General features: G+C 40.9%; 3 protein-coding genes across 8 annotated transcripts; 1 reads left to right on the top strand and 2 right to left on the bottom strand.

Annotated features, from left to right (window-relative positions):
• Positions 1-36: 36 nt before the first annotated feature.
• Positions 37-5,498, bottom strand: tbpl2 (TATA box binding protein like 2). The gene is given in 8 exon segments (XM_067479587.1): positions 37-1,306; positions 1,676-1,770; positions 2,542-2,709; positions 2,982-3,073; positions 3,152-3,239; positions 3,894-4,246; positions 4,249-4,413; positions 4,873-5,498. Coding segments are annotated over 8 exon segments (1,086 nt in total). The 5' UTR covers positions 4,921-5,498; the 3' UTR covers positions 37-1,229.
• Positions 5,499-5,584: 86 nt separating this feature from the next.
• Positions 5,585-22,035, top strand: jmjd7 (jumonji domain containing 7). Of its 2 annotated transcripts, XM_067479588.1 has the most exons (9): positions 5,589-5,762; positions 6,282-6,435; positions 6,509-6,647; positions 6,767-6,881; positions 18,727-18,783; positions 18,868-18,963; positions 19,668-19,744; positions 19,836-19,995; positions 21,440-22,035. In XM_067479588.1, the coding sequence occupies exons 1-9, from the start codon at positions 5,714-5,716 to the stop codon at positions 21,526-21,528; spliced, it is 936 nt and encodes a 311-aa protein (XP_067335689.1). In that variant the 5' UTR covers positions 5,589-5,713; the 3' UTR covers positions 21,529-22,035. The 2 variants fall into 2 exon arrangements, with proteins under 2 accessions (XP_067335690.1, XP_067335689.1); XM_067479589.1 differs by lacking the exon at positions 18,727-18,783 and having other exon boundaries at positions 5,585-5,762.
• Positions 7,119-17,849, bottom strand: LOC137101309 (uncharacterized). 5 transcript variants are annotated; one of them, XM_067479570.1, is made up of 17 exons: positions 17,617-17,849; positions 16,246-16,793; positions 14,426-15,605; positions 13,582-13,784; positions 12,842-13,109; positions 12,265-12,342; positions 12,027-12,179; positions 11,693-11,839; positions 11,326-11,580; positions 10,743-10,880; positions 9,654-9,912; positions 9,272-9,547; positions 8,965-9,192; positions 8,751-8,882; positions 7,904-8,268; positions 7,361-7,406; positions 7,128-7,285 (listed from the first exon to the last, which is right to left on the bottom strand). In XM_067479570.1, exons 3-16 carry the CDS (start codon positions 15,260-15,262, stop codon positions 7,389-7,391), a joined length of 3,357 nt encoding a protein of 1,118 aa, XP_067335671.1. In that variant the 5' UTR covers positions 15,263-15,605; positions 16,246-16,793; positions 17,617-17,849; the 3' UTR covers positions 7,128-7,285; positions 7,361-7,388. The 5 variants fall into 5 exon arrangements, with proteins under 5 accessions (XP_067335672.1, XP_067335671.1, XP_067335669.1 ...); XM_067479571.1 differs by lacking the exon at positions 7,361-7,406 and having other exon boundaries at positions 7,119-7,285; XM_067479568.1 differs by lacking the exons at positions 7,128-7,285; positions 7,361-7,406 and having other exon boundaries at positions 7,415-8,268.
• Positions 22,036-23,608: the final 1,573 nt, after the last annotated feature.

Here is a 23,608-nt window from a genome sequence, read left to right as displayed (position 1 = left end):
TGGCCAGAAAACAAATAAAAAAAAACAACAACCAAAAACCCTGCACAGAGCCAACTATTTTAAATATCCATAATAATTACCTAACAACATTGAGCAGAAATTGTATTTCAATACAATCTAGAACTTCGACTTCCCTTGTTAAAACCATTTCTATAACATTTTAAGTAAACAAGACGCAGTATAACATTAGACTTCTAGACTAGACATATATTTCAGTTGTAACATATGTTGTTACATCAATACAACATCATTTTAGATATGGACAATGAACAAACGGCAAGTAAATTCTTACTTGCAAAAAATCTCACTTCAGATATCTGCAATTGTTTTACCACCTGTTACCAGAAATGCAAAATTAAAAAAAAAAAAAAAAAAAAAAAAAAAAAAAAACCACCAACAGATATCTACAATACATTTGTGGATATCTGCAGTAGCATTGCTGCTAGTTACAATCCCAATTATAGAGCTCTGAAATTACATTTTGACTAGATCAAATAGGAATTGTGAAGACGTACACTGACATTTGTACTAGTCACAATGTATTGTGGATATTCAAAGTGATATCTGGAATTTGTTTTTCATGTTGTATATCTAAACTTAACAGTATGACTAGTAACAATTAGATTGTAGATACCTAAAATGGGAGTTTCTCCTAGTGAGAATTATTTTGCAGATATCCAGAATGAACACTTATCTAACATGACCTGGTGGACATCTGAAACGGAAATCCTAATACACATGAAAGGCAAAAAAAAACATAATGTGTCCTAAGAAGGATGACTGAGCAGATCTAAAATTTTCTTTTTGTCTTTGAAGAATTTATAACAGATATCTGCAAACATATTTCTATCCCGGCTAGCGATTAAATGTTGCTTTACCATTTAAACTTTGCTGCAAAAAAATAAAAATAAAATTAAAAAAATAAAAATTCATTGAGCAGTTTAATCAAATTCTGAGAGAGTAATGACTATTCTTTCCTTAAATTATTATTAGGAAACATTAAATTATTTTAATTAGTTCTAGGTTTGGTTAAAAATCAGTTTAACAGACATTTTCTGTACAGCGATTTGGAAAACTGTTATTTATTAGTTATTTTTAAAGGATGGTGAAATTTCAACCCAGACTCTAAAACAAACAGCCCACTTATTTACCATCCAGAACTCTGCTGCACAACACAAAATAAAATAGAGACACGTCATTCATTCTATGTACAAGTGAACAGGAAGTCCTCACTGTTTCTTGAAGCCTCTTAGGATCGGATAAATGTTCTCAAAAGCTTCGTAGATCTCAGCTCGTTCTTTAGCTCCTGAAATTCAACATACAACTAAATAACTATTTCAGCTTTATTTAAGATTATTTAATAATGTGCACTAAGTATAAGATATTTTGATTTCACCTATGCATTTAATAATTAATTCAATTTTTTGTCATTAAAGCTCTATTTCATACTTACGAGATGAATATGTCAACATTATTTGTATTTTATAATCAGAATAATATTACAAGCAAGATTGGTGTTCATCTGAATGAAAAAGACTTTTGGGTTTGTAATGAAGAGCATTATTTTACTGTAAATTAATATACTTAAGATGCAAAACACACAGAAATCTTCAGCAAAATGGCCTTTATCAAACAGTGTGTTTCCACAGTTACAGGGACGTTTGAGTTTCATTACCTGTCAGAACCACCTTCCCAGAAACAAAGATGAGCAGGACAATTCGAGGTTTCACCATGCGATAGATGAGGCCTGGAAACAGCTCTGGTTCATAACTGTGGGAAAAAACAGGTCCAGTCAGTTAAAGTGGCACTGTTTAAGTGAAGCTCTGTGGTGCTAAAAATAAAGCTGCCTAATAATTACAGCACCACCCAAACTAAACAAAAATAAATAAAAAATCTGCCAAACAACAAAAAAACACTACAATGAGCAACTTCAGCAGATTGTTTAACAGTTACTCTTGTTGTTAAAACCAGAAAACCTGAATCAGAAAAGACGGGTAAGTCCTCATTACAGTTTTCAGGTCACAGGCTGACAGAAAGTCTGAACTAAATCTGCTTTCTAATCCAGCTTCAACAAAGTTAAATTTCACTTCAGGATAATTAATGGTAGAAAATAATAACACCTAATGTAAAGCTAATGTAAAGCTTAATATATAACAAAGACCAAACAGAAGAAGTCCTTCATTTTCATAATTCTGATGTCTGACCTCAACCTTCATTCAGAAGAACCCATAAACCAGTATCCTGTATGGTTTGGCTTCAAATTAATCAAACTTAATGTGTCAGTTGAAATTAATTCAACCTTCAGGGTTGGACAAAATCCTTCAGCCCTAGTCTGAGGCATGTTAGCTTAGTTTTAGATCCTGGGTCACCGTTCTTCAGACCAGAGGTTGATTTTAAAGATCTGTGTTGATTTATTCCAGCCCTGTTCAATGGAACTGACTTCACCCCAAAGGTGAACCTGTTTGGGCTTGTTGGAAGCTCTTTTTTCTTTCATTAACACAGCAAGGCTAACACCGCCTCCTCAGCAGTCAGGGTTTGTACCTGCTGAACTGCTGGTGGGTCAGGACGAGTCCTTCCAGTCTGATTGGGAAGCAGACATCACAGCTAGCCACCATGTTCTGGATCTTGAAGTCCAGGAAGCGAGCGGGGAAGCCAAGTTTCTGCACCACCCGGGCATATTTCCTGGCTGCCAGCCGTGACTGCTCCTCACTCCAACACACACAGAAAAAAAATGGTTGATAAGCCGGCCTCAGTCACGTCTAAATGGAGACAAAATCTCACCAGCTTTTTGTAACCTGAACTTTAAAAACCTTAAAATGTCTGCCCCTCACAAGGTAAGTCATTGGAGTCAGATCAGATCAGGGTTGGTCACTGTTTTTACAGCAGGCAAAGAATACCAGAACCAATGACAATGCAGCAGCTTCATTAGATTCATTGGTTCAAGTCTAGCTGTGGTTTGAGACTAAATGAGACTGACTGACCTCTTGGCCCCTGTACAGACCATCTTCCCTGAGCTGAAGATAAGAGCTGTAGTTCGAGGCTCACGGATCCTCATGATGACTGCTGCAAACCGCTGAAACACAACATCATCTGTATCCTCACCCTACTCTGAAAACTCACAAAGCAGTCTGACCGGGCCATGTTTGGGTACCTTTGGGTTGTATTCAGCATTTCTGGCTTGAAGGGCAATGAACTTCAGGTCCAGAGGACAACCCAGGTTCACTGTGGACACAATGTTCCTATGAACACAAAACAGAACTCTGTTCCAAGTCTCAAAAGCTTTTCTTCACGTCAGCAGTGAACATTCAACATGCTTCAAGTTTGCTCGCAACAAACTATATGCAAGTATATGGTCAGAAATGCTTTGAGCTTTGGTGCTATTCTTGTAATCATAGCTCAGTTGGTACATTTTACTCTGTAAAAGGAAATTGGTAATAGTTATATCTGGAGATTTTTCTTTGACCAATTCTGCATTTATTGGAATTTTTAAGAGAGAATATTATATTTTGAACTTTAGCAAATGTCACTGGAGTTAGGAAAAACTTTGTGAGGTAATAACTAGGTTGAATACCGTCAGTGTAGGATATCATTGGAACAAAGTCTGTGACTAGAATCACAATACATCTGTAGAAATCCCCAAAAGATCTCTTGTAGGAAACAGGATTGTGTTCATAAAAGGTAAACAATACTTCTTTCTAAATTTGTTTCTATTTCAGAAAATTTTTGGGTGTCAGTGTGTTTGATGGTGGACAGTACAGAGAAACAGGACACCAGGTCAGAGAAAGACAGCAAGTACCACTGTGCATTTCTAATAACCATAAACCTGGACCTGTAGTATTTGTACTGCTAGATAAAGTAAAAATATCAGTACTGTGTTTATGTCCGTAACTTACTGTAACTGTGGGATGATTCCTGATCTCTCTGTCACAGGGGTCATGGGGGTCATGGGCGTCATGGGGGTCATGGGATAGAAGGGGGAAGCGCTGGTCCCCAGTCCTGACATGGACGTCCCCTCCTGGGGATCATCTGCTGCTGCAGAGGCCTGGGAGCTGAAGTCTAGGCTGACGCCGCTGTCCTGAGACACGTCCAGAGCTGCCGTCTGACACCCTGCTGCTTCTGTGGAAATTCAACAGTTAAAGAACAAATCCACAGGTCTGTTTGTTTGTCCTGCGTCAGTCTCACTCAACAAAGATTCATTTCCTGCCTGGGCCTGCCTAGGACTTATTGGACCATCATCTGTAATGTTGTACCTGGGTCATCCTGCGTGCCAAGTTCATCAGGTAGAAAACTGAGGTCCAGCTCCTCCCCCAGTTCCCTGTTCGGCTCTGCCTTCTTCTGTGGGTACGAGGGGTCCTGCAGCGGGGTGGCTGGGCTCTGGAGGCCCAGCGTCTCTCCCAGCATGAAGCTGGAGTCCTGCAGAAAAAAATAAACTTTAGAAAGGTGTGGAATTCACAGAAAGGGAGAAACTGTCCGTCCTGTTCAGACAAATGTGTTCAACACTAATGTACATTTAAAAGGTTGTGATAACAAACATTTAAAATCATTTATCATCAGAAAAAAAGGAAAATTTCACAGATTTCAGAGTAAGATGTTCTGTGGACTTTATGGAGCTGCATTGATGATGTGTTTACTCGCTGTGATGAAATCTCCTGATGCATCTAAAGCTACGTGACGGATGAAAAACTTTTTACTCTCTTCATGAGTTCATAAACACTTCCACAGCTCTGTAGTAAAGATGTAAATCACTCTGACTGATTTACGAGGAATCACAGCCAAATAAAGACAGAAACTAGTAGAAAGTTCTTCTAGTAGTGAAAACAAATTAGGTCTTAAAGTGTCTCTAAGAAGCATTAAACCCCAGGTAGGACTTACATCTGCAATGGAGTCATCAAAATAACGCTCCAACGCTGACTCATCCATGACCGAAGAACCATCTGACCCGATCTATGGTCAACCAGGACCTGGTTCCAGGCTGAGCCCTGCAAAGCTTCACAGCTGCATCCAATTCACACTGATGTGATCCTGAATTTATCAGACACAGGTGCTACAGGAGCTCAGCAGCCTCAGCACTATTTAGACACTTGGACTCCTTGTACTAAAACCTTTCTCCTGTTTGTCACATCTTAAAAACATTTTAAATAAAAAATAAAAATAATAAACTGAAAGCGCTGCACTACAAGTTAAAGTACTAAGTATATACTGAAAACTGTACTTAATGTCCAAAAGTATCAGTACTGCATTAAGGAAGTAATTTCTCTGAGTTACTAATTAAAATAAAGTATTTAAATACTCCTCAACCTGATGCTGTTTATTACTTGAACATTAAAACTCATCCAGATGGGAAATGGATGTTTCTGTTTAAGATGTGCAGTGGTTTCCTGTTTGTTTTATATTTTTTCTGTATTTATATCTTATAATTATGGCAATCGCTTGTTTTTCAATTGTCTTCTGACGCTCCTTTAAGAACAATTGCTTAATATGTCTATGTTTTGTATGTTCAATAAAGTTAATTTGAATTTAGATTTCAGCAGAAATCTTAAACGTTCTTGCTCAGTTGGATTCATCCTCCCTCCTGCAGGGGGATACACCTGCTGCCACCATACAGCAGCAGGGGCTCTGCGCATGCGCGGCGGATGTAAACAAAGAAGCATGGCAGCGTGAGGTTTGGACGAGTTAATGTTAAAGTTATTAGAGAAATCACAACCGAAACAAGATGGAGTCTGTGAAGAAGCGTTTGGCTGAGTTTTCACTAGAGGCTCATGGTAAGAGGAGTACTTCTGACAGTACTGCCGATAGTATTATTACTACTGAAGAGAGCAACTTTATTGCTGATGATACTGTTACAACACGTTTAATAGTGTTTTGGTAAATTGCCGCTTATATAGCGTATTAAAAAATATCAACCTTAAACTTAAGGTGTTAACCCACACCTGCGGACAGTTACAAAATCCTGTAATAATCTACGAATTAGTTTTTTATGTGAGCTGTCACACTTGTCTGAATACGTTTGTCTGGCTCTACTGTTTCCTGTTACAACCGGAAGTCTTTCTCGTTGTAACACTTAGGTCATTTACATGTCAAATAAGTCATAAAACGATGAACATGTTTCTTTAAAATGCACATCTCCAAAACTTTACGATGATCCATTCATTAAACTGAACTGTTGAATTTCATTTTTCTCGCTGATTTCTGAGGATCACACAGAAAGAAAGTGGCTGTGGAATCAAGACCTGTACAGGGAAAATAAACATATAGTCACTGATTATTATTAACAATTTTAGAACTCTACCTGAACCAATCAGTTCCGTACCTGGACAAACCACCTGACCCGCTCCACTTCTACCGCAACTGGATTAGTCCAAATAAGCCCTGCATCATCCGCAATGCTTTCAACCATTGGCCAGCTCTGTCCAGGTGGACGCTAGATTACCTGAGGTGAGGAAATCACACTCACAATACTTGACTTCTTCTGTGGTGGGATAGTTTTCATCCTGTTTCCTGTCTGCAGGGAGAAGGTAGGGTCAAAGGTCATCAGTGTGGCAGTGACTCCTAACGGCTACGCCGACGCTGTCAGTGGTGATAGATTTGTGATGCCAGAGGAGAGACAGATGAGGTTTTCTTCTGTTCTCGACATCATGGAAGGGAAGGTGAGGGAAAAGCCCCCTCCCCAGCATGTTCACTTTCACCTTTGCAGACATGCAGAGTTATGCAGAGATTTCTGAGACAAGCTGACATAACAGTAATGGACGTCCTCTGGGTGTTTTAGGTGGAGAAGAGCGGAGTGTTTTATGTACAGAAGCAGTGTTCCAACCTGCTGGAGGAGCTGCCTGAGCTGACAGACGACCTGGAGCCTCATGTTCCCTGGATGAGCACTGCCCTCGGTAAGTTCAGGACCATCTTTGACCAGGACTTTTACTTGTAACTGAGCATTTACATTTTCCAACCTGTAGTCTTCAGATCTGAGGAAACTGGAGACACTAAAAGCTTTTCACAGACTGGCTTTCACAACTCTTATTGTGTCATTTTAAAAACCTCTTACTGGTACCTGACATGTTGACTGCGCTTTTGGGAAATATTAAGTAATTTTTCACACAAACAACACAAAACTCAAGAGCTGCTTCAAACTCTTTATTTACTCTGCAGTCAAAATACAGGCTAAAAAATATCAGAGTTACAGAAAAATGACTTTGATATTTACAGAAAGACAAAATATACTCTTATAGTCCCTAAATCTTCTTGAAGTGTCGTCATAGTGAGGTCTCTGTCCTCAGAGTTTCTTCAGCTGCTGCAAAGACAAAACACGATTCGGCTCATCATGGACTCTGACATTTTGTATTTAAGAAAAGATCCGAACACTCACCAACTTGACTTCACTGTCCACATTTCACCTAAAGCTGAGTTTGCAGCTGTACAGACAGAAATATTTTTAAAAGAAGTGAGGATGTTATAAAGGTGGTTAGTGAGCAGAAGGAAGAATCTGACTTAGTTTCTGGCTGTTGACTCTCACTTGGGATCATTTTGTCCAAATGCCTCGTGTGTTGAGGTATTTCAGTTACTCTGCAGGAATAACTAACGATTCAGGACTTTAGGGGTGTTCCCCCTCTTTAGGTTTACCTGCTGGTTATCATGGCTAACGTTCAGTTCAGAGCTCTGTGTTCATCGCACTGTGTGTCTATAAAATGCAACCTCATTCATTTGTTTAGTTCCTGATGTGTAGGTGAAGGGACCATGTTGAGATAAATATACAAATAGTTCTGTTTCTCTTTGTATTGTACTTTCTCCCTAATGGACCTGATGTGCAAAACATGTGACCGAATACAAACAAAATCATGTGATTACACAGACAGCTCAGAGACATAACTTAAGGTGTGGTTTAGACACTGAGGTCATGTGACTTACTCACCGGTGGGTCTGAGATGATCATGTCTCTACGTCGGTCCAGCTGCTCAGCTAGACTCCTCAGCGTTCCTCCCATCCTCTTAGGTCCCTTGACTCTCTGGTGGTAGCTGAAATTGTTGAAGCCTTCATGTTTCCGTCCTGGTTTGAACCGGAATAGTTCGTCTTTCTTGAACTCTTCTACAAACCTGGACACGTCCTCCTTCCTCCTGCAGGACGAGGACGTCAGGCGGGACACATACCAGGACAGGTTTGCTGGGTTCCCTCCTATAAAGAACAGTCTGTCTAGGTCTTTGGCCTGAGGTCCAGCCAGCTGAGCGCTATGCTCCACTTGCTGCTTGGTGAAGCTGCCTTTACCAAACTGGATTACAGCTGGAGGGACAGAAACCACATCACAGTGACATCACTGCTACTGCAGTAACTTTTTTTTTGGGATATATTTTACAGTATAATAATCAGTTTTACTGCAAAATTCAGCAGCTACCCAGCAATACCAGAGGTAATGTTATAATTATTAGATACAGAACATATGATCATCAAAACTGTGTATATGTTCATAAAATCAGCTCAATTTTTTCCAACACATTAATGCAGTGATAAATAGAGGCATTCACTGATTCTGTATAAAGAGTTCACTTGGAGCAAATACTCCTGGATTACTTTCAGCAGAAAAAGCGAGTGAACACGGATTTATAACAGATTACAGTGATATGCTGAACCAGCTGCTTTTTATTTGCACCTCCAAACATCTGAAATATGTTAGAACTTTGCACTAAAGACTGACAGGGTTCTTGCAGGGACAAATATAGATCCTTGTGGTGTAATATTTATTAAAACAATGCAGATGATCTGACCTTTAAACTCAGTGATCATGAGCTCTGTGAGCAGGTCCAGACTGATGTTTCCTCCAGGTTTTCCCTGAAGATTCAACACTCTGTTCCACTTCATGTCCTGGGCAACTCGCTGCGGGTAGAACCCCTCTATCCCTGTCACGGTAACCATGACAACAGGCGTGAATCATCCAGTAAAAACACCTGGAATAAGATGTGCCTGTTCTCTGACTCGTACCGGTTAGAAGCTGGTGGCCGCTATTGAACAGCTGCAGGTGTTCTCTGTTCCACAGCAGAACCAGGTCCATCCTCCAGAAGTCCGTAATGGCGTCTCCGTCCCCCTGCTGGATGGCGTCCCGTCGAGCCATGTGATACAGACCCTCCCACACTACTGCTCTCGTGTAGTTCAACAGGAAGTCCTCCCCTTCGGCAGCTAACAAACAAGACTCGGAACAGAACCACGGAGCTGAATCAGAAATAAACCATCACTTGATGAAGCAATGGTGGACGTCCATGTGATGAACAAATATGAAAAAAAGTCTCACTCTGTTCAGCTTTTATCTGCTCGGCTGCTGTCAGACAGTCTCTGTGGTACCACTCATGTCTCCGGCACTTGTCCACCAGTCCACACTGGACCATCTCTCCTCCTTTCTGCTCCTTACAGTGACAGTAGATGTAGGTCCCATCTGAACTGCACTCTGGACTACAGAACCAGTCTTCATGGGGGTCTGAAAGGGTGTGACCCCGAGCACAGGCTTCATGGAACCAGATAACTGGACACAGGTTACTACAGCATCGCACCAGCTGCTCATCAGTTTTCTCTGCAGAACAACGGGGACATGAAGAGGAAACAACTTTTTTGAACATGAAGAAAAAAATGAGAATTTTTCTGCTATCTGATGCACAGTCTTCCTGTTGTGTTCCTACCGTCTTTGCAGTAGCAAAATGGGAATGTTTTCTTCTTCACTCCATCACACTGAGCGACAGCTTCAGCAGCTGCAGCCACAGTGTTGATATCCTCTTGAGGTGGAGCCAACCACACCAGATCCACCAGTCTGTGAGCCAGATTACTGAGCCATTCCATCTGCTCAGAGCTCTGAGATGGATAATCAGAGGGTTTCTGGGTCAAAGAGTCCAGACCACAGTCCGTCACAGCAAACAGAGTCACGTATGCAGTTGTGACAAACTATATCAAGAAAAATACAGTTACTGTCTCACAAAATCCAGAGCTAAATAGAACAATAGTTTCACAAATTATTAGTATACAGAAGGTGTTTCCTACGGAATTTATTTGCACATGAGGTAGTGTTTGCCTGGGCGTGAGTGTGTATGTATTGTGCATGTACTGTGTACTACATGCTTCAAATAGACTACTGACATCCTGATTCAGAACCACAGTTTGACTATTTGACATGATTTGAACATTAGCTGCTGGTTTAACTAGAGAAGAGGTTTTGAGAGTTTTGGGGACAACAGATGGTTCGTCCTCACTGGTTGTTCAGTTTTTTCAAAGTGATAACTCTCACAGCACATATACAATCTTTGGCAGACAGTGGTGTTGCAGCCTTTTTCAAGAAGACAATTCATTTCGTTGGTCTTGTTAAAAATTTGAATCATAGATAAACGTTACCAACACCTGATGTCTTTACTAGGTGGAGTAGAGTGAGGGAAAATATTCCTCTAGTTGATCACGGATGTCCTCGTTCTCTGACAGATTAAAAATACTTGGGTGGTTTCGCCAGTAAACTATGCGTGAAAACACTGTCAGACTTTCTTCAGTGAAATTATTAGTCATGTCAGAAAATTGTTTAAATTCTCACTGCTGATTAGATTACCATCAATCAATTTTGTCCTCTAAAAGCATCTGTTCATTATAGCCAGTCTAAAAAAACAATAATGCGATAATTTATTTGTTCTTAAAGACTCTAGATGTTCATTATTTCAGTCAAAGTTTGTCCTCTGGGTGATGCTAAAGGTCTTTCAGAGCGACAGCAGTTTATATTTCCAGAGTGTTACCGTGATGAAGTCCCAGATGTTGAGGAAGTAGTCTTTGGCAGTGTTGTTAAATGTCTTGAAGGGAAAGAGTGAGATGATGTGATGAAGGGATCCTCGAGAGTTCTCACTTTTCTCACTGAGAAGCATCTTTATCATATCCTGCAAAAAATTCAAGCAACACAGTGACAGAAATGACCACACTTTTATCTAAGTGAAGCATCTGCAGTGCTTTTTATTAAAGTGGAACAGACGGAGCACTTTTTTCTCAGCGTTTTTCTTACTGTAAAGCTGACGGACACTGTTTACTACATTTAGGTCCTTGAATGTTTCTACTATGCAGCTGCTGCAGACGTGATGACGATGTAAATAAATGTGTTCTTGGCTTATTAGTGAACAGATGGGAAATTAGAGAAATTCTTATCCTATCCTATTATTATAAATGTCAACACACTCATTGATTTTTTTTTTTTAACCACACATTGCGAAGAAAAACACCACATATTCTTAACTCTTTATTACTATGAAGCAGTCAGAGGATTTTCAATAATTAAACATAATGCAACAAATATTCTTAAAACTGCTTTTGATGCAATTTATTTCTAACCTCGTGAAGGAGGTGTTCCTTCTGAAACTCTTGCGGTGCTTCTGCAAGTCCGTCAAAGTTCAAGTTTGGATTTCTTTTGGGCGTTTCACTGTTCTGGGTTTTGCTGCCCAGCTCAGTCTTGTCAGTGTTCAGGATGTCCCCACAACACAGGATGGGGTACGGTTTCCCATAATATACAGGAATGTAGTCTTTAAGGCCATATGCTACACTAACCGAGTCCTCTGTGGTGTTTGGTACTATCGCACCCAAACTCACCTGTAGGGAAAAAAACGGACTGCGATTAGAAGCATTTAGGAATTATCTGTTGTTTGGGGAAGTCTTCTTGTGTTTCCCAGTAGGAATTTACTATTTGTTCATGTGGACTTACAGTGGTGCTCTGCTCTTTCATCAGGTGGGAGTAGGTATGAGGTATGTGTTTTACCACTCGTGGTTTCACTCCTTTCAGCACCTTCAGGTTGTCTGCTAAGATTCTCATTACAATGGTCTTCATTCGCTGTCGAAGAGACTCGTACGTCTGAGAAAAAAAAAAATAAAAATGTGTTTGAAGTTTCCTCAGTGACAATCATGTGATGGTTAAACCAACCATATCAGATGTGTGTATCGCATTCATCTATCAATGGTTGGCACAAAAGGTGATTTAGTATCAGCATCATTATTTTCCAGGGTTCCGCCAAAACCTGAAACACAGAACAGTGTTTTACCTGTTTTGATGGGAGAATGCTGTACGGAGACACTTCAACTGCTTTTATCGGAAGTCCGTGGAAGTAACGAAAGTTAATCCGGACCTGATGAGCAAAGCGGAATGCCCAGGTCTCAAAGGTGTACCCTCGCTCTGTAGAGGACACAGAGGGTACCTGCAGCAGACAGACAGGTGTGTGGTTTTACAGTCGGAGTCGCTTCATTCAGTGACGAGCTGATAAATCTAGTTTTAAGTCTTACCCGAACTTTTCCCCAGGTAAAGGTGTACGCGGCTGCCCTTTTGGAGTCATCACAGCAGAACTGCGTCCTTTTTGTCGTCTAAATGCCAACATAATTTTTACTGCTTTGTCCTTTTTTTTTAAAGTACCAACAGGGTTAAAGATGACTTTTTATTATGATGGAAAAGGCATCCAGACAGTGCAAATTGTGGAATTGGCATAAAAACAAACAAACCATATAAGTGGTTTAACTGGTCGATCAGTTTGTGTCAAAAATCTGAATAAAAAATATTCGAAAGTAGAAATGAATGCAAAACTAATTTTAAAAAGAATTGTCACCAATCACACATTTTATTGTATAATTTGCTACAAACTTCATAACTTTCAGGACTAATGTTTTGAATTGATCACCACAGATTTAATTCTGGTCCTCTCCCAACTAAAAACTCAAAGTCTAGCAAAGCCCAACGTCCCCCAGTTTACTGTGTCATGTATCTCCCTCTGGAGGAAAGCAACTTGGCTGCACAGTGCAAACTATATTCCATATGCCCAAGGAGCACCTTTTGCTGATCAGCAAATCCAAAGACATAATTTCTCACCTGGATTTCATCTCTCCATCGCTTCACCTGTTTGTCATGCTCCCCCGCAAGTCTCTTGCTGTGGATCCTGGTGGCGGTTTTGCACTGTGAGAGGCCAAGGCTGTTGGTGATGCTGAAGAGTCTGATGGGGGAGCGATGTCTCAGCATCTCCACACTGAATGCTGTCTGAAGGAAACCACATTTGTAGGTGCTGGTGTACAGAGGCACAGAGAGGAGGAGCGTCACCCTCCGGTCCAGCATCTGCTTCACCTCCTCTGGTGTCATCTGCCTGAAAAAGCAGAACTATCACATTAGTTTCATGACTCTGATGATGTTAATTATTATTAACTCTAGTATTAACCTAGGAATTTATAATGTTGCTTAAGCCCCTTTCAGTGAACAAATATCAGAACAAGCTGGTTGGTTCAATGCCTGGCTCCTCTGGTCACATGTCAAAGTGTCCTTGAGCAACACACTGAACCCCAACTTAGTTGTTCTCGGTGACTGTTGGCCAGCTGCATAGCAGCTCCCCTATCTGTGTGTGTGATTGTGAGTGCGAATGGGTGAATAAGAAGCAGTGTGAAGCACTTTCAGCTCTGTGTGTGACTGCAATGACTGACATGAAACAATTAATAGGTCAGGCTTATCTTGACTGTCATATCTCAAATCCACTGTAGTGGCTTTAAAACAAATGATTATGTTACTGTCCAAATATTTATGGACGTGACTGTAAATCAGTGTTTTTCTTAGTTTTGACCCACCGCACACTACTCCCTTTGCTGTAGTTTTGCTTCTGTTTCTGAATCTTTTTGGTGGGGGGGAACATGGCTCTGAGGCAGGCAACAGTGAGTGGAGCCTTCTCCTCAGCCCATGAAGTAGTCTTATCCCAACTGAAGGCGGACAGGTTCTCGGGGGTAAAGGTCTTTCTGAGTGGTCCATCCAGGTCATTCACCATCGCTTTACGCTGCAAAAACAACTCAAGTCAGGGCATCTTTGTTTTCATGTAACAATATTTCTTGTATAAACACCATATCAGAAATTCAATACTGCAAAGAAATGATAACTGTCCATTTTAAGTTCCCAGAGGGAGGCCAACAATACAGACATTCGATTTAATTTCACTGAAAACATAAGAAAAATATTAAATCTTCATCGTCACAATACGCTCCCACTGACACCTCGGCTCGTTTCAGGGCTCAGACCTTCTTACAGTATTTACTTAGCTCAGCGTGGACAGATGATTAGGGCTCAGCCTGGTGCACAGGACCAGACCCACAATTGAAATAAAGGTTATTTTGGGGCTGTTTTTGATTTTATATATATTTACCCATTTTCCACATTTTGTCCACATGTATGTAGACACATTTGTGAATGTTTTTACTTATTTACATCTGTTTAAAAATGAATCGTCTCTTTGTGGATGGTCCCCATCGGTTTTAGACATGTGTATCCCTCACATCCCGCTCCATTTGTCTTTAATGATCTAAAACCTTTCTGACATACTCATGAACAGAAACAGATTTCAGTGACTCAAACTAAACCCATATCCTGTTGAGTCTGAATGCAGCTTGCAGCTCTTGTGCACAGTGATGAAACTCGTCTCACCTCGTTGGAAATGATTTTGGCACAGATTTTGATCAGAGCCTCCTTGAAGCCGGTCACCTGCTGCAGCCGCCTCAGGTTGGAGGTCAAGTTCTTCTTCTGCAGCAGATCGCAGACTCGGGGGCGACCGCTATTTCTGATCCTGGCCGTCTGGAGCCGAGGGGCTAGAGGAGGCTCCTGGGAGGCGTAGTCATGATCGTTTACACAGAGTCTCTTCACGGGCTGCCTGGGAGCCGTTGGTTCTCCTGGGGCAAAGGCGGCAGGGGGAGCAAAGGGATCCGGGGGGGGTCCGGGCTCAGGCTCGACATAGACCCGCCGTTTTCCGCATCTCTTCGTTTTCCGAGTAACCACACTGACACAGTCGTAACATAAAAACGCGTCTTTGGGGTTCAGGTCCGGGAACAGTATCTGGGCGCTCCGTATGTCCAGCACCTTCAACAGGGACCGTCTCTTGTACCCTTTAGGTGTGTTTACTAACCGGGCGTCACAGTGGCTGCAGCGGTGCTCCCTGTTTCCCCTGAATCCGACCGGGGCTTCGGCTTCGTTTGGAGAGCTCCTAGGTTTCGCGGGCGGTGGTTCCCCCGGGGCGGAGGGAGGAGCAGATGGATCCGGGGGGGATTCGGGCTCAGGTTCCACATAAACCCTCCGTTTCCCGCATCTCTTCGTTTTCCGAGTAACCACACTGACACAGTCGTAACATAAAAACGCGTCTTTGGGGTTGAGGTGCGGGAACAGTATCTGCGCGCTCCTCTGGTTGAGAACGGATAACAGAGACCTTCTTTTAAATCCTTTAGGACTGTTTTCTAACCGAGCGGCGCAGTGGCTGCAGCGGGGATCCATGTTTCCTCGCAGTCCGAGCGAGGCCTCGGCTAACTGGTTCACAGAGCGGGGACTCACCGCCTACAATGACAATAACTTTCTTCACGCGGGAAGGAACACTCAAATACGCTGCACCGTTAAAGTTGAACTTCTCAGTGTCTTTTCAGGCAGATTCAGGTGGAAGTGAAGTCATCATAAAGTGAATAAACTTGACTTTTTCAGGTGAAGTGCGGCTCAAGTCCATTTTCCAGAAAGGAACTGTGTAAAACCCAAGATGGCGGAGGATGCTCCGCTAAAAGCTCGGTGTGCCCCCGGCGGCGAGGAGGAGTATTACAACAACACTGCAAAGTCCTGCACGTGTCAACTGTAAACAGAGTAACCACCTTTACTCAAACAGATTACTGCATAGAAGAGCCTTTAGATGCCTCTTTACATTTAATACCATTCAAACCTGAGACAAAAACTTGTGTTCCTCCTCTACATTTATCTGAGAGCCATAGTTAATTTAAGAATTCGGATGTTTGCAGATGGCTCATATGAAGAGCCTTTAAAATCTGACGTTTTCCTATATATTAAACTACCCAGCAGTATATACAAATACCAGATTAATCCACAAAAAAGGTTGATTGCTAAGTCTGTACTATGATAAAGGCTGAAGTAACATTTCATGTCTCTTCTCGGGCTTTATTGCTTTTCCTTTAAACTGTTTTAACATTTTAATACTTTTAAGTTTTGGAACAAACAGATTTTTTACAATGTCAAGAGTGAAATGAGAACATTGACCCTTCATAAAATTATTACTTACAGTTTGGAGCTAAATTTTAAACTGTTTATTTTAATGTATTTATTTAAATCTGTGAAGTAACTACAGAATACAAAACAATCAGAAAAAAGAGTCGAAGGACCACAGAGAGCATAAAGTCTCCATAAAGACACAGAATGAGTCACTGGAAACACAGTTATTATTAGAACCGCGTTTGTTGGTGTAAAGGAATGAAACTCACCTCACTGGAAATAATTCTTTCACGTTTTTATCAGAGCCTCCTTGAAGCCTTTTATCTCTAGCATTCGGTTCAGTGCGGTGGTTAAGTTCTTGTTCCACAGGTACATGCAGACTTTGGGGATTGGTCCACGGCGGATGTGACAGACTGGGGGAGGGTCAGGCTAGGCGGAGGGGGAGAGCGCAGGATCCTGGGAGGCATAGTCATGTTCTTTCAGGTTCCTCTTGAGCCGTTTTGAAGGGGGTTGTTCTCCTGGGACAGAGCAGCCGAATGAGCAGCGGCAGATTGGGAGAAGAGAGGGCGGCATCCCACGCAGATCCGCCTGTTTCCACTTTTCTTTGTTCTCTGACAAACTAGGCGAAAACAAGTGAAACATAAGAAGACCTCAATGGGGTTCAGATCCGGGAAAAGTATCTGAGCACTTTTCAGATCTGTTACTGATAACAGAGACTTTCTTTCATATCCTTTCTTCTTCCTCTCTATCAGAGCATCACAGTGGCTACAGCGGGGCTTTATGGTGGGGATGGATGGTACTGATGGTGCGTTCACTCCTGTAAAGAAAGACGGCAAAGATTCTTAGATGTTTTTTGTTAGACTAAAAGTGTTATCACCCGTTTCTGTTCATGCTGGGTTTCCTCCAACTGTAGGTGTGTTCATATTCTAATCGAGGAGATCATTCAAATTTTATATTTGATATTTATATAACTATTATTTTATTTACATGTGTATCACAGTTTCATCACATGCTTGTATTAATTACTTCACTTATTCTAATTAACAGTCAAACTAAACCATTTCTTTCTACTCCAGTACATTAATCTGATAACCATAGTTACAGCTTTTCAGGTACAGTGTACTTTGTAGACTTTATTGTGATATTCAGCAGTACATAAGATTGACGATCAGAACAGCTGTAGCATTAAAGTGATGAACACATTAATGCGTTAATTAAACGCAAGACAATTATCTTCACTATTGTGAGATGAAGTGTACTTTTACTTTTAGTACTTCAAGTAGTTTTTGAGCTAATTGTACTTTTACCTGAAACTTTATACGCTGTGGTAATGATAGTTTTACTGTAGTAAATTATATCAGAACGTCTTCCACCGCTCCCTGATCTAAATTTGTCGTATCTGGAAGAAACGCCGGAGTCAGAAGAACCAGGTCTTAACCATCCTGGTACCAGTTCTGAACCATGACACCCGGCGTTAGTCTGAGTAATCCGGACTAAATTAAACCGCGTCCAATGTTCACATCCTTCGTCTCCGAGCGAACTGACACAAAAGACATATACCGGATTAAAGCTGGACTTCACAGATACTGTTTAAGCGGTTTCAGGTGGACGTGAAGTCATCGTGAGGAGAATACACTTACTCAGGTGAAGTCCGGCTCAAGTCCATTTTCCTGAGACGCGCTGTGCGATATCCAACATGGCGGCTACTGCTGCCGGAAGAGGATTTTCTTCTTTGGTTAGGCAATGCAATTCCATCCTCCATTGGTTTGTGACAGTTGTTTTATTTTTCATTTATTCCAGTATTGTGTAGCTGCTCCAGGAGCATCTCACTTTTCCTCAGGTCTCTGTGCAGCTCCTTCCTCTGGTGATGATCATAAGAATAAATCGGTTTCGGCTGTTCCACATTTACGTGTCCATGTGCTGGTACCCAAGCAAACCCCACCACACAGTCTGTTTTACAAAAACTGGGACTATTTCAGCTATTGTTTTAAGTGGCCTCTTCAGTAGTCAGGTTAAAAAAAAAACAATAAACACAGATTTAAAAGGCATCAAAGATGAGAAAAGTTGATCCTAATACTGTACAGAACCATAATAGAGAAAGACACACAGTATTTTAGAGCACTACCACAGATACCCAGAATATTAAAATATCAATGTCTACTCTATCAAAAGCAGCAGTGAGATGCAGCAGAACAAGAACCATAAAATCACCAGTGTCAGTTGCCAGTAGAATGTCATGAAAGACCTTTAGTAGTGCTGACTCTGTGATTGAAAGACCTCCACAACATTTTACTTATCCAAAAAAGATTTCAACTGCACATAAACTACTTTCTATAAGATTTTCAAAATGAAGGGCAGCTTGGAGATGGGCCTAAAATTAGCCAAAATTGTATGATACAGGGCTGGTTTCCTAAGCAGCAGTTGCACTACAGCATGTTTAAATCTTACAAGGGCAACACCAGAAGTCAGACTACTGTTAATAATGGCCAAAACTCACTGCCCCATACTGGGGAAAAAATTAGGAGGGATGGGATATTGAGGGGAGCCAGATGGCTTAAATTGGCCGATCACTTCCTCTAAGAGTGAGAGTCAGAGGCTCAAACTTCTCAAACACAGCCAGGCATAGGACACAGTCAGAGGGGTTATTGGCAGGAGCCGAGATATGGGCCCTTATAGTGACAAACTAATAGTAACAACCTAATGAAAACTGTTTTGTCTTCCAGACTTGTAATTTTTACATCTGCTTTTAGGAAAATGTCCTGATGCTGTGAATTTTTGGCTCGGAGAGGCGAAGGCAATCACCTCCAGTAAGATCTGAACTGTCACATACTGTCTGTTTAAAATGTGCAAACACATGTTGATACTGTGTGATTGTTGTGTTTCTGTGTCAGTGCACAAAGACCACTACGAGAATCTTTACTGTGTGGTTTCTGGAGAGAAAACCTTCATCCTGCTGCCTCCGACAGACCGACCATTCATCCCCTATGGTAACAAAATTAACCAACTTCAATCCAACACTGTAACCATAGCAACCAGCCTCCCCACCCAACACACAGGAACCAACTTCCACCCAAAAGCCTCTCCTTATGGAACTAAATACAAACTGATTATTTGCTCTCCTTTCTCAAACCATGTACTGTAGTTCTCAACACATTTAAACCCCTGCTGGTTTAAATCGCAGCATTAGCAACATCTTAATTTAATGAGTGGTGCTAATCCTGGTCAGTAGATGTCAACTGAACAATCTGCAGGATGATCTGAGTTTCATCCACTGACTTATCTTTAGTAAACAACAACGGTATTTACAATTATGCCAACAAACTGTGTCACTGTGACCACCCAGCTTATTAATGTTTTGTTGGACAAAACATGTTTTGTGCACCAAGAGTGCACTGTTGGTAGTGTGGTCCTCATCAGAAACAGACATGGAGACCTCAGTGTTTCCTTTTTGTTGGGCTTCTCCTACAAATACCTACATTAACTTATTCAGCTGTACTTGTATCTCCTTTATTTGGAATGGCATGTAATGGTATTTTGAACTGTTGGCCTATATTTGAACATGAGAAGTGATGTCAGCTTGAAAAAGGATGGTGACCACTGCTTTAGGATAACCATGGCAACCACACAGCATATTGCAAAAAAGGCCCCAACCCACATCCACCTAACCATGGTAAACATTTCTGTGTGTCAGGTGTGTATCAACCGGCTGTGTACCTCCAACGGGACAACGGTGAGTTTGAGGTTGTTGATCAGAGCGACTCTGAGAAGGTGCGTTCATGTGTTTGTCTGTTATTCTTATACCTCTCTGCTCTATTTAAAGCATACCAGCTAACCCCTTCCTTCCAAACCTCCTGCTCAGGTCCCGTGGATCCCTCTGGACCCTCTGGACCCAGATCTGGAGCGGTATCCTCAGTACTGCAGAGCTAGTCCGGTTCGCTGCAGCGTGAAAGCTGGAGAAATGCTCTATCTGCCATCTATGTGGTTCCACCACGTACAGCAATCACATGGCTGCATTGCAGGTAAGAAGAAAAGATTTCTTATTCGTTCGTTCTCTCCAGCCCACGTATCTGACAGCTTTAACTCCCTTGCTGAAACAAATTACCTAATAAACGCTGACGTATTACTGTGGATGAAGCAGCTGTCAGTGCACACAGTGGTTAAAACCAGTTTCACCTCAACCTGCTGACATATTACTGATGTTTACATATTAATGAATCAATAATTTTAATCCAATAACACAATAAATGGGTCATTATAGTTATTAAAAATAGTTTCTCTTTTAGTACATTGATGCAAATATGGTTTGGGATACAGAAGGCTGTTGGATCGAATCCCACTGCAGATGTGGCCCCACCCGGCCATTAAGAGCCACCTTGGTGCCGGTCCCGAGCCCAGATAAAATGGCTGGGCAGAATCCACGTGAAAGACTCATGCCAAATCAATGTTCAGAACATGTTCTGCTGTGGCAACCCTTGAAGGGACAAGCCGTTGATGCAGATACAGCAAAAACTAGATGTTTACATATACTGCTTAAAAAGATGCATCTGACTAAACTGACGCAATCATCTGATGCAAGCAGACTAAAATTTTCCTGTTTTATGTCAGTAAGAATTACATCTATTTTCTATAAATGCCAGAATAATGAGAGAGAATTTTTTAATTACTTCCTTCAAATTTGGAGGTTTACATACTCTGAGATCACTATGCCTTTAAACAATTTGGAAAAGCACAGATGATGATGTCATGGCTTTGGAAGCTTTTGATAGGGTTGATTGACAACATTTGAGTTAATTGGAAGCACACCCAGGGATGTATTTGTAGAGCACACCTCAAACACACTGCTTCCTTTTGTGACATGGGAAATTAAAAGAAATTAGCCAAGATATCAGGAAGAGAACTGTGGTCCTCCACAAGTCTGGTTCAACCTTGGGTACCATTTCCAGATGTGTGAAGGTGCCACGTTCATCTGTTCAAACTGATATTCTGGATTTTATGGGGAGGTAACAGAGAGAAGCTAATGAAGAAGAAGTATGATGTCTTGATAATTCCTCTCATTAGTCTTGCTGAAGCATTTTGGACTAATTTTTGCTTCATACCATCTCCTTCTGTTGGCTATAGACACAGACTTAACAATAACATAATCAGAGTAGTAGTTAGAATATTTGAACAGAACGTTTTAGGAAATGTTTACTATTATGTGTTTTTACATAGTGTAAATTATTATATTAGTGTAAACATAACCACAGAGCTCAGTATGCAGACTTACTCTTCCTGTTACCTATGTTACTATAATACTTTAATCTTTGTTTGTAAATATTCTGATTTGCTGCTTTTATGTAAATTGGGGTATGTTAGTTCAACACTTCCTTCAGGATGATAAAGTCGTGTCTCATTTCTTATTTTTGTTGATATTATGGTAAATGGTCTGGACTTTCAATCACTAAATTTGTTTTCTTCCTGCAGTGAACTTTTGGTACGACATGGACTATGACATCAAGTATAACTATTTCCAGCTCCTGGAGACGCTGAGTGAGGTCACTGGGTCCACATGACATCACAGCAGGTGACAACACAGTGACTGAGTAATGTCACAGTGACTGTGTGACAGATTTAGTGTTTGTGTCATGTTTAAAAGTTTAAACAGTAAAATAACGTTTAAGTCTGATTTATTTAAATGTCTCGAGGAGGACATTAAACTCAAAATATGAATGACTTTAACTGAATCTCTCAAGAGGTGATGTGAGAACACAAATGTCCCAGTGAGATGCTCCTGAGATTATCTGGACGTTATCCTTCCTTTAAGTACCTCCGTACAAAGTCCAGAATATGTGTATGAGACCATCTGTGCAGCATGTCGCTCTGTCCGGAATTGTCAGGAAGATATAAAGCGAGTGAAGGGACGTATTGACTTTTGTGCTTTGGCAGTCGAGTGATAGAACCTTTAGATTCTGTGTGTATTTTCCATGTAAATAAAACATTTCATTATTGTACATGCTTATGTTACAAGTGCAAAATGGTAAATAGTCTAGACCTAAATAAATCTTTCTATGTTATCAGCAGCCAAAGCACTTCACACTGCTTCTCATTCACACATTCACACACACATATGGGGAAGCGGCCAGGACCCAGCGGATGCAACTAACGTGGGGTTCGGTGTGTTGATCAAAGACACTTCAACCACATGACACGAGTAGCCAGGAATCAAACCACTGAAGCTGTGATTGGTGGAGGACTGTTGAGAACATCATCTGCATAAAAATAAGACACATTCTTAAAACAATGAATAATCTGACCAAAACGAAATAGATACAACAAGAATAAAGTTAGACCCAAAACAGAGCCCTTTGGGACTCCACATGACAGAACAGCCACCTTTGCCATAATGTTGTTAAGAGCAACATTGAAAGACACAGAGAACCCTGGTTCAAACTGAAGGCTATTTATCAAGATGCTATGATCCAACATATCAAAAGTAGACGTTAAATTAAGTAAGACTACGACTTTATAACGAACAGAGGTTGAAATTGGACTGGGTAGCATCAGGAAGCATCCGGTGTAAAAACTGTGCCAAATCAACATTTGGACTAATGATCCAGTGTAGCAACTCTGAACTTACAGGATAAACTGAAAGTACAAAAAAAATAAAATAAAATTTGAAATAGTGCTTAGAGTCCAGAGCCATCATTATAAGCAGTCTCAGTTGAATGCTTTTTTCAGAAACCTGACTGAAATTTCTGTTTATTCTGCTCCATAAAAGTAGTCCTTCTACCCCTTTTTCCAGGATTTTTGACTTAAAAGGAAGCTTGATATTGGACTTAAGTGTATACAAACAAAATCAATGATGTGTCTGATAAGAAGTTACAAACTGTACATCATACTATGGTTTCTTCTTACTAAGCAATCGCCCAATCAGAGTGGTCTTTCTCATTGATGGGGTGATGCTTACCCACTGCTTGGACTGACATTACAGTACAGGCTATAGACTGGGTTACAGATGCTCCCCAATTGTCCGATCATCGCTGCCAACTGACAACCAGTTTGGTTTATCCTGGCCCTTAAAGGAATGGTCGGCAGGAGTAAGTATTTACTGAATGTTTTGTTTATATCTGTTTTATGGCACAAATGTATTATTTTTATGGTTTTATATTCATGCTTTTATTGGGCGCTGACAACACTGTGACTGGGACACACACCTCACTGTGAGAACTGATTGGTTTTTTCGTGGAAGTGTCGGCTTTAAAAAATGGTGCTAAAAAATGGAAACTAAAGCTTTTACTATGGAAACTAAAATTACCTGAGCTTGCAGTTGAACTGCTCTTGACCAGATGTCTCCTACTCCTCCTGAGCTGAAACTGCTCCTCCTGCAGATCACACTTCTTTAGGATGATCATTAGACTGAGATCAGCTCCCGCAAGTCGTGCATCCTCAAGTGTTAAGATGAGCTCAGAAAAACTTTCCCTGTAGAGTCAAACTCTGCACAAATTTCATTCTGAGCAGAAAATACATATAGCAGTGAAGGACAAGAGACAAGGTGAACTATAAATAAATATAGACGAACAGTTTTTAGCAAAGATACATTTTCAGACTGAATCTGTGAACCAAGTCGTATTTTTTTAAATCCCAAACAAGAAC

The sequence above is a fragment of the Channa argus genome, chromosome 16 (assembly GCF_033026475.1).
Source record: "Channa argus isolate prfri chromosome 16, Channa argus male v1.0, whole genome shotgun sequence".
Lineage (NCBI taxonomy): Eukaryota > Metazoa > Chordata > Actinopteri > Anabantiformes > Channidae > Channa > Channa argus.
Note: the sequence above shows the minus strand (reverse complement) of the source record. Positions and strands in the feature narration are given on the sequence as shown.

Excerpts from the sequence above, each read along its gene's own strand:
- jmjd7 (XM_067479588.1), top strand. The coding sequence starts at position 5,714 with ATGGAGTCTGTGAAGAAGCGTTTGGCTGAGTTTTCACTAGAGGCTCAT. Across the intron at positions 18,964-19,667 it reads CCGACCATTCATCCCCTATG|GTGTGTATCAACCGGCTGTG; the intron begins GTAACAAAATTA and ends TCTGTGTGTCAG. Across the intron at positions 19,745-19,835 it reads ATCAGAGCGACTCTGAGAAG|GTCCCGTGGATCCCTCTGGA; the intron begins GTGCGTTCATGT and ends CCTCCTGCTCAG.
- LOC137101309 (XM_067479568.1), bottom strand. The coding sequence starts at position 15,262 with ATGGATCCCCGCTGCAGCCACTGCGCCGCTCGGTTAGAAAACAGTCCT. Across the intron at positions 8,883-8,964 it reads CGGCCACCAGCTTCTAACCG|GGATAGAGGGGTTCTACCCG; the intron begins GTACGAGTCAGA and ends TTACCGTGACAG. Across the intron at positions 8,269-8,750 it reads CATGATCACTGAGTTTAAAG|CTGTAATCCAGTTTGGTAAA; the intron begins GTCAGATCATCT and ends CTGTCCCTCCAG.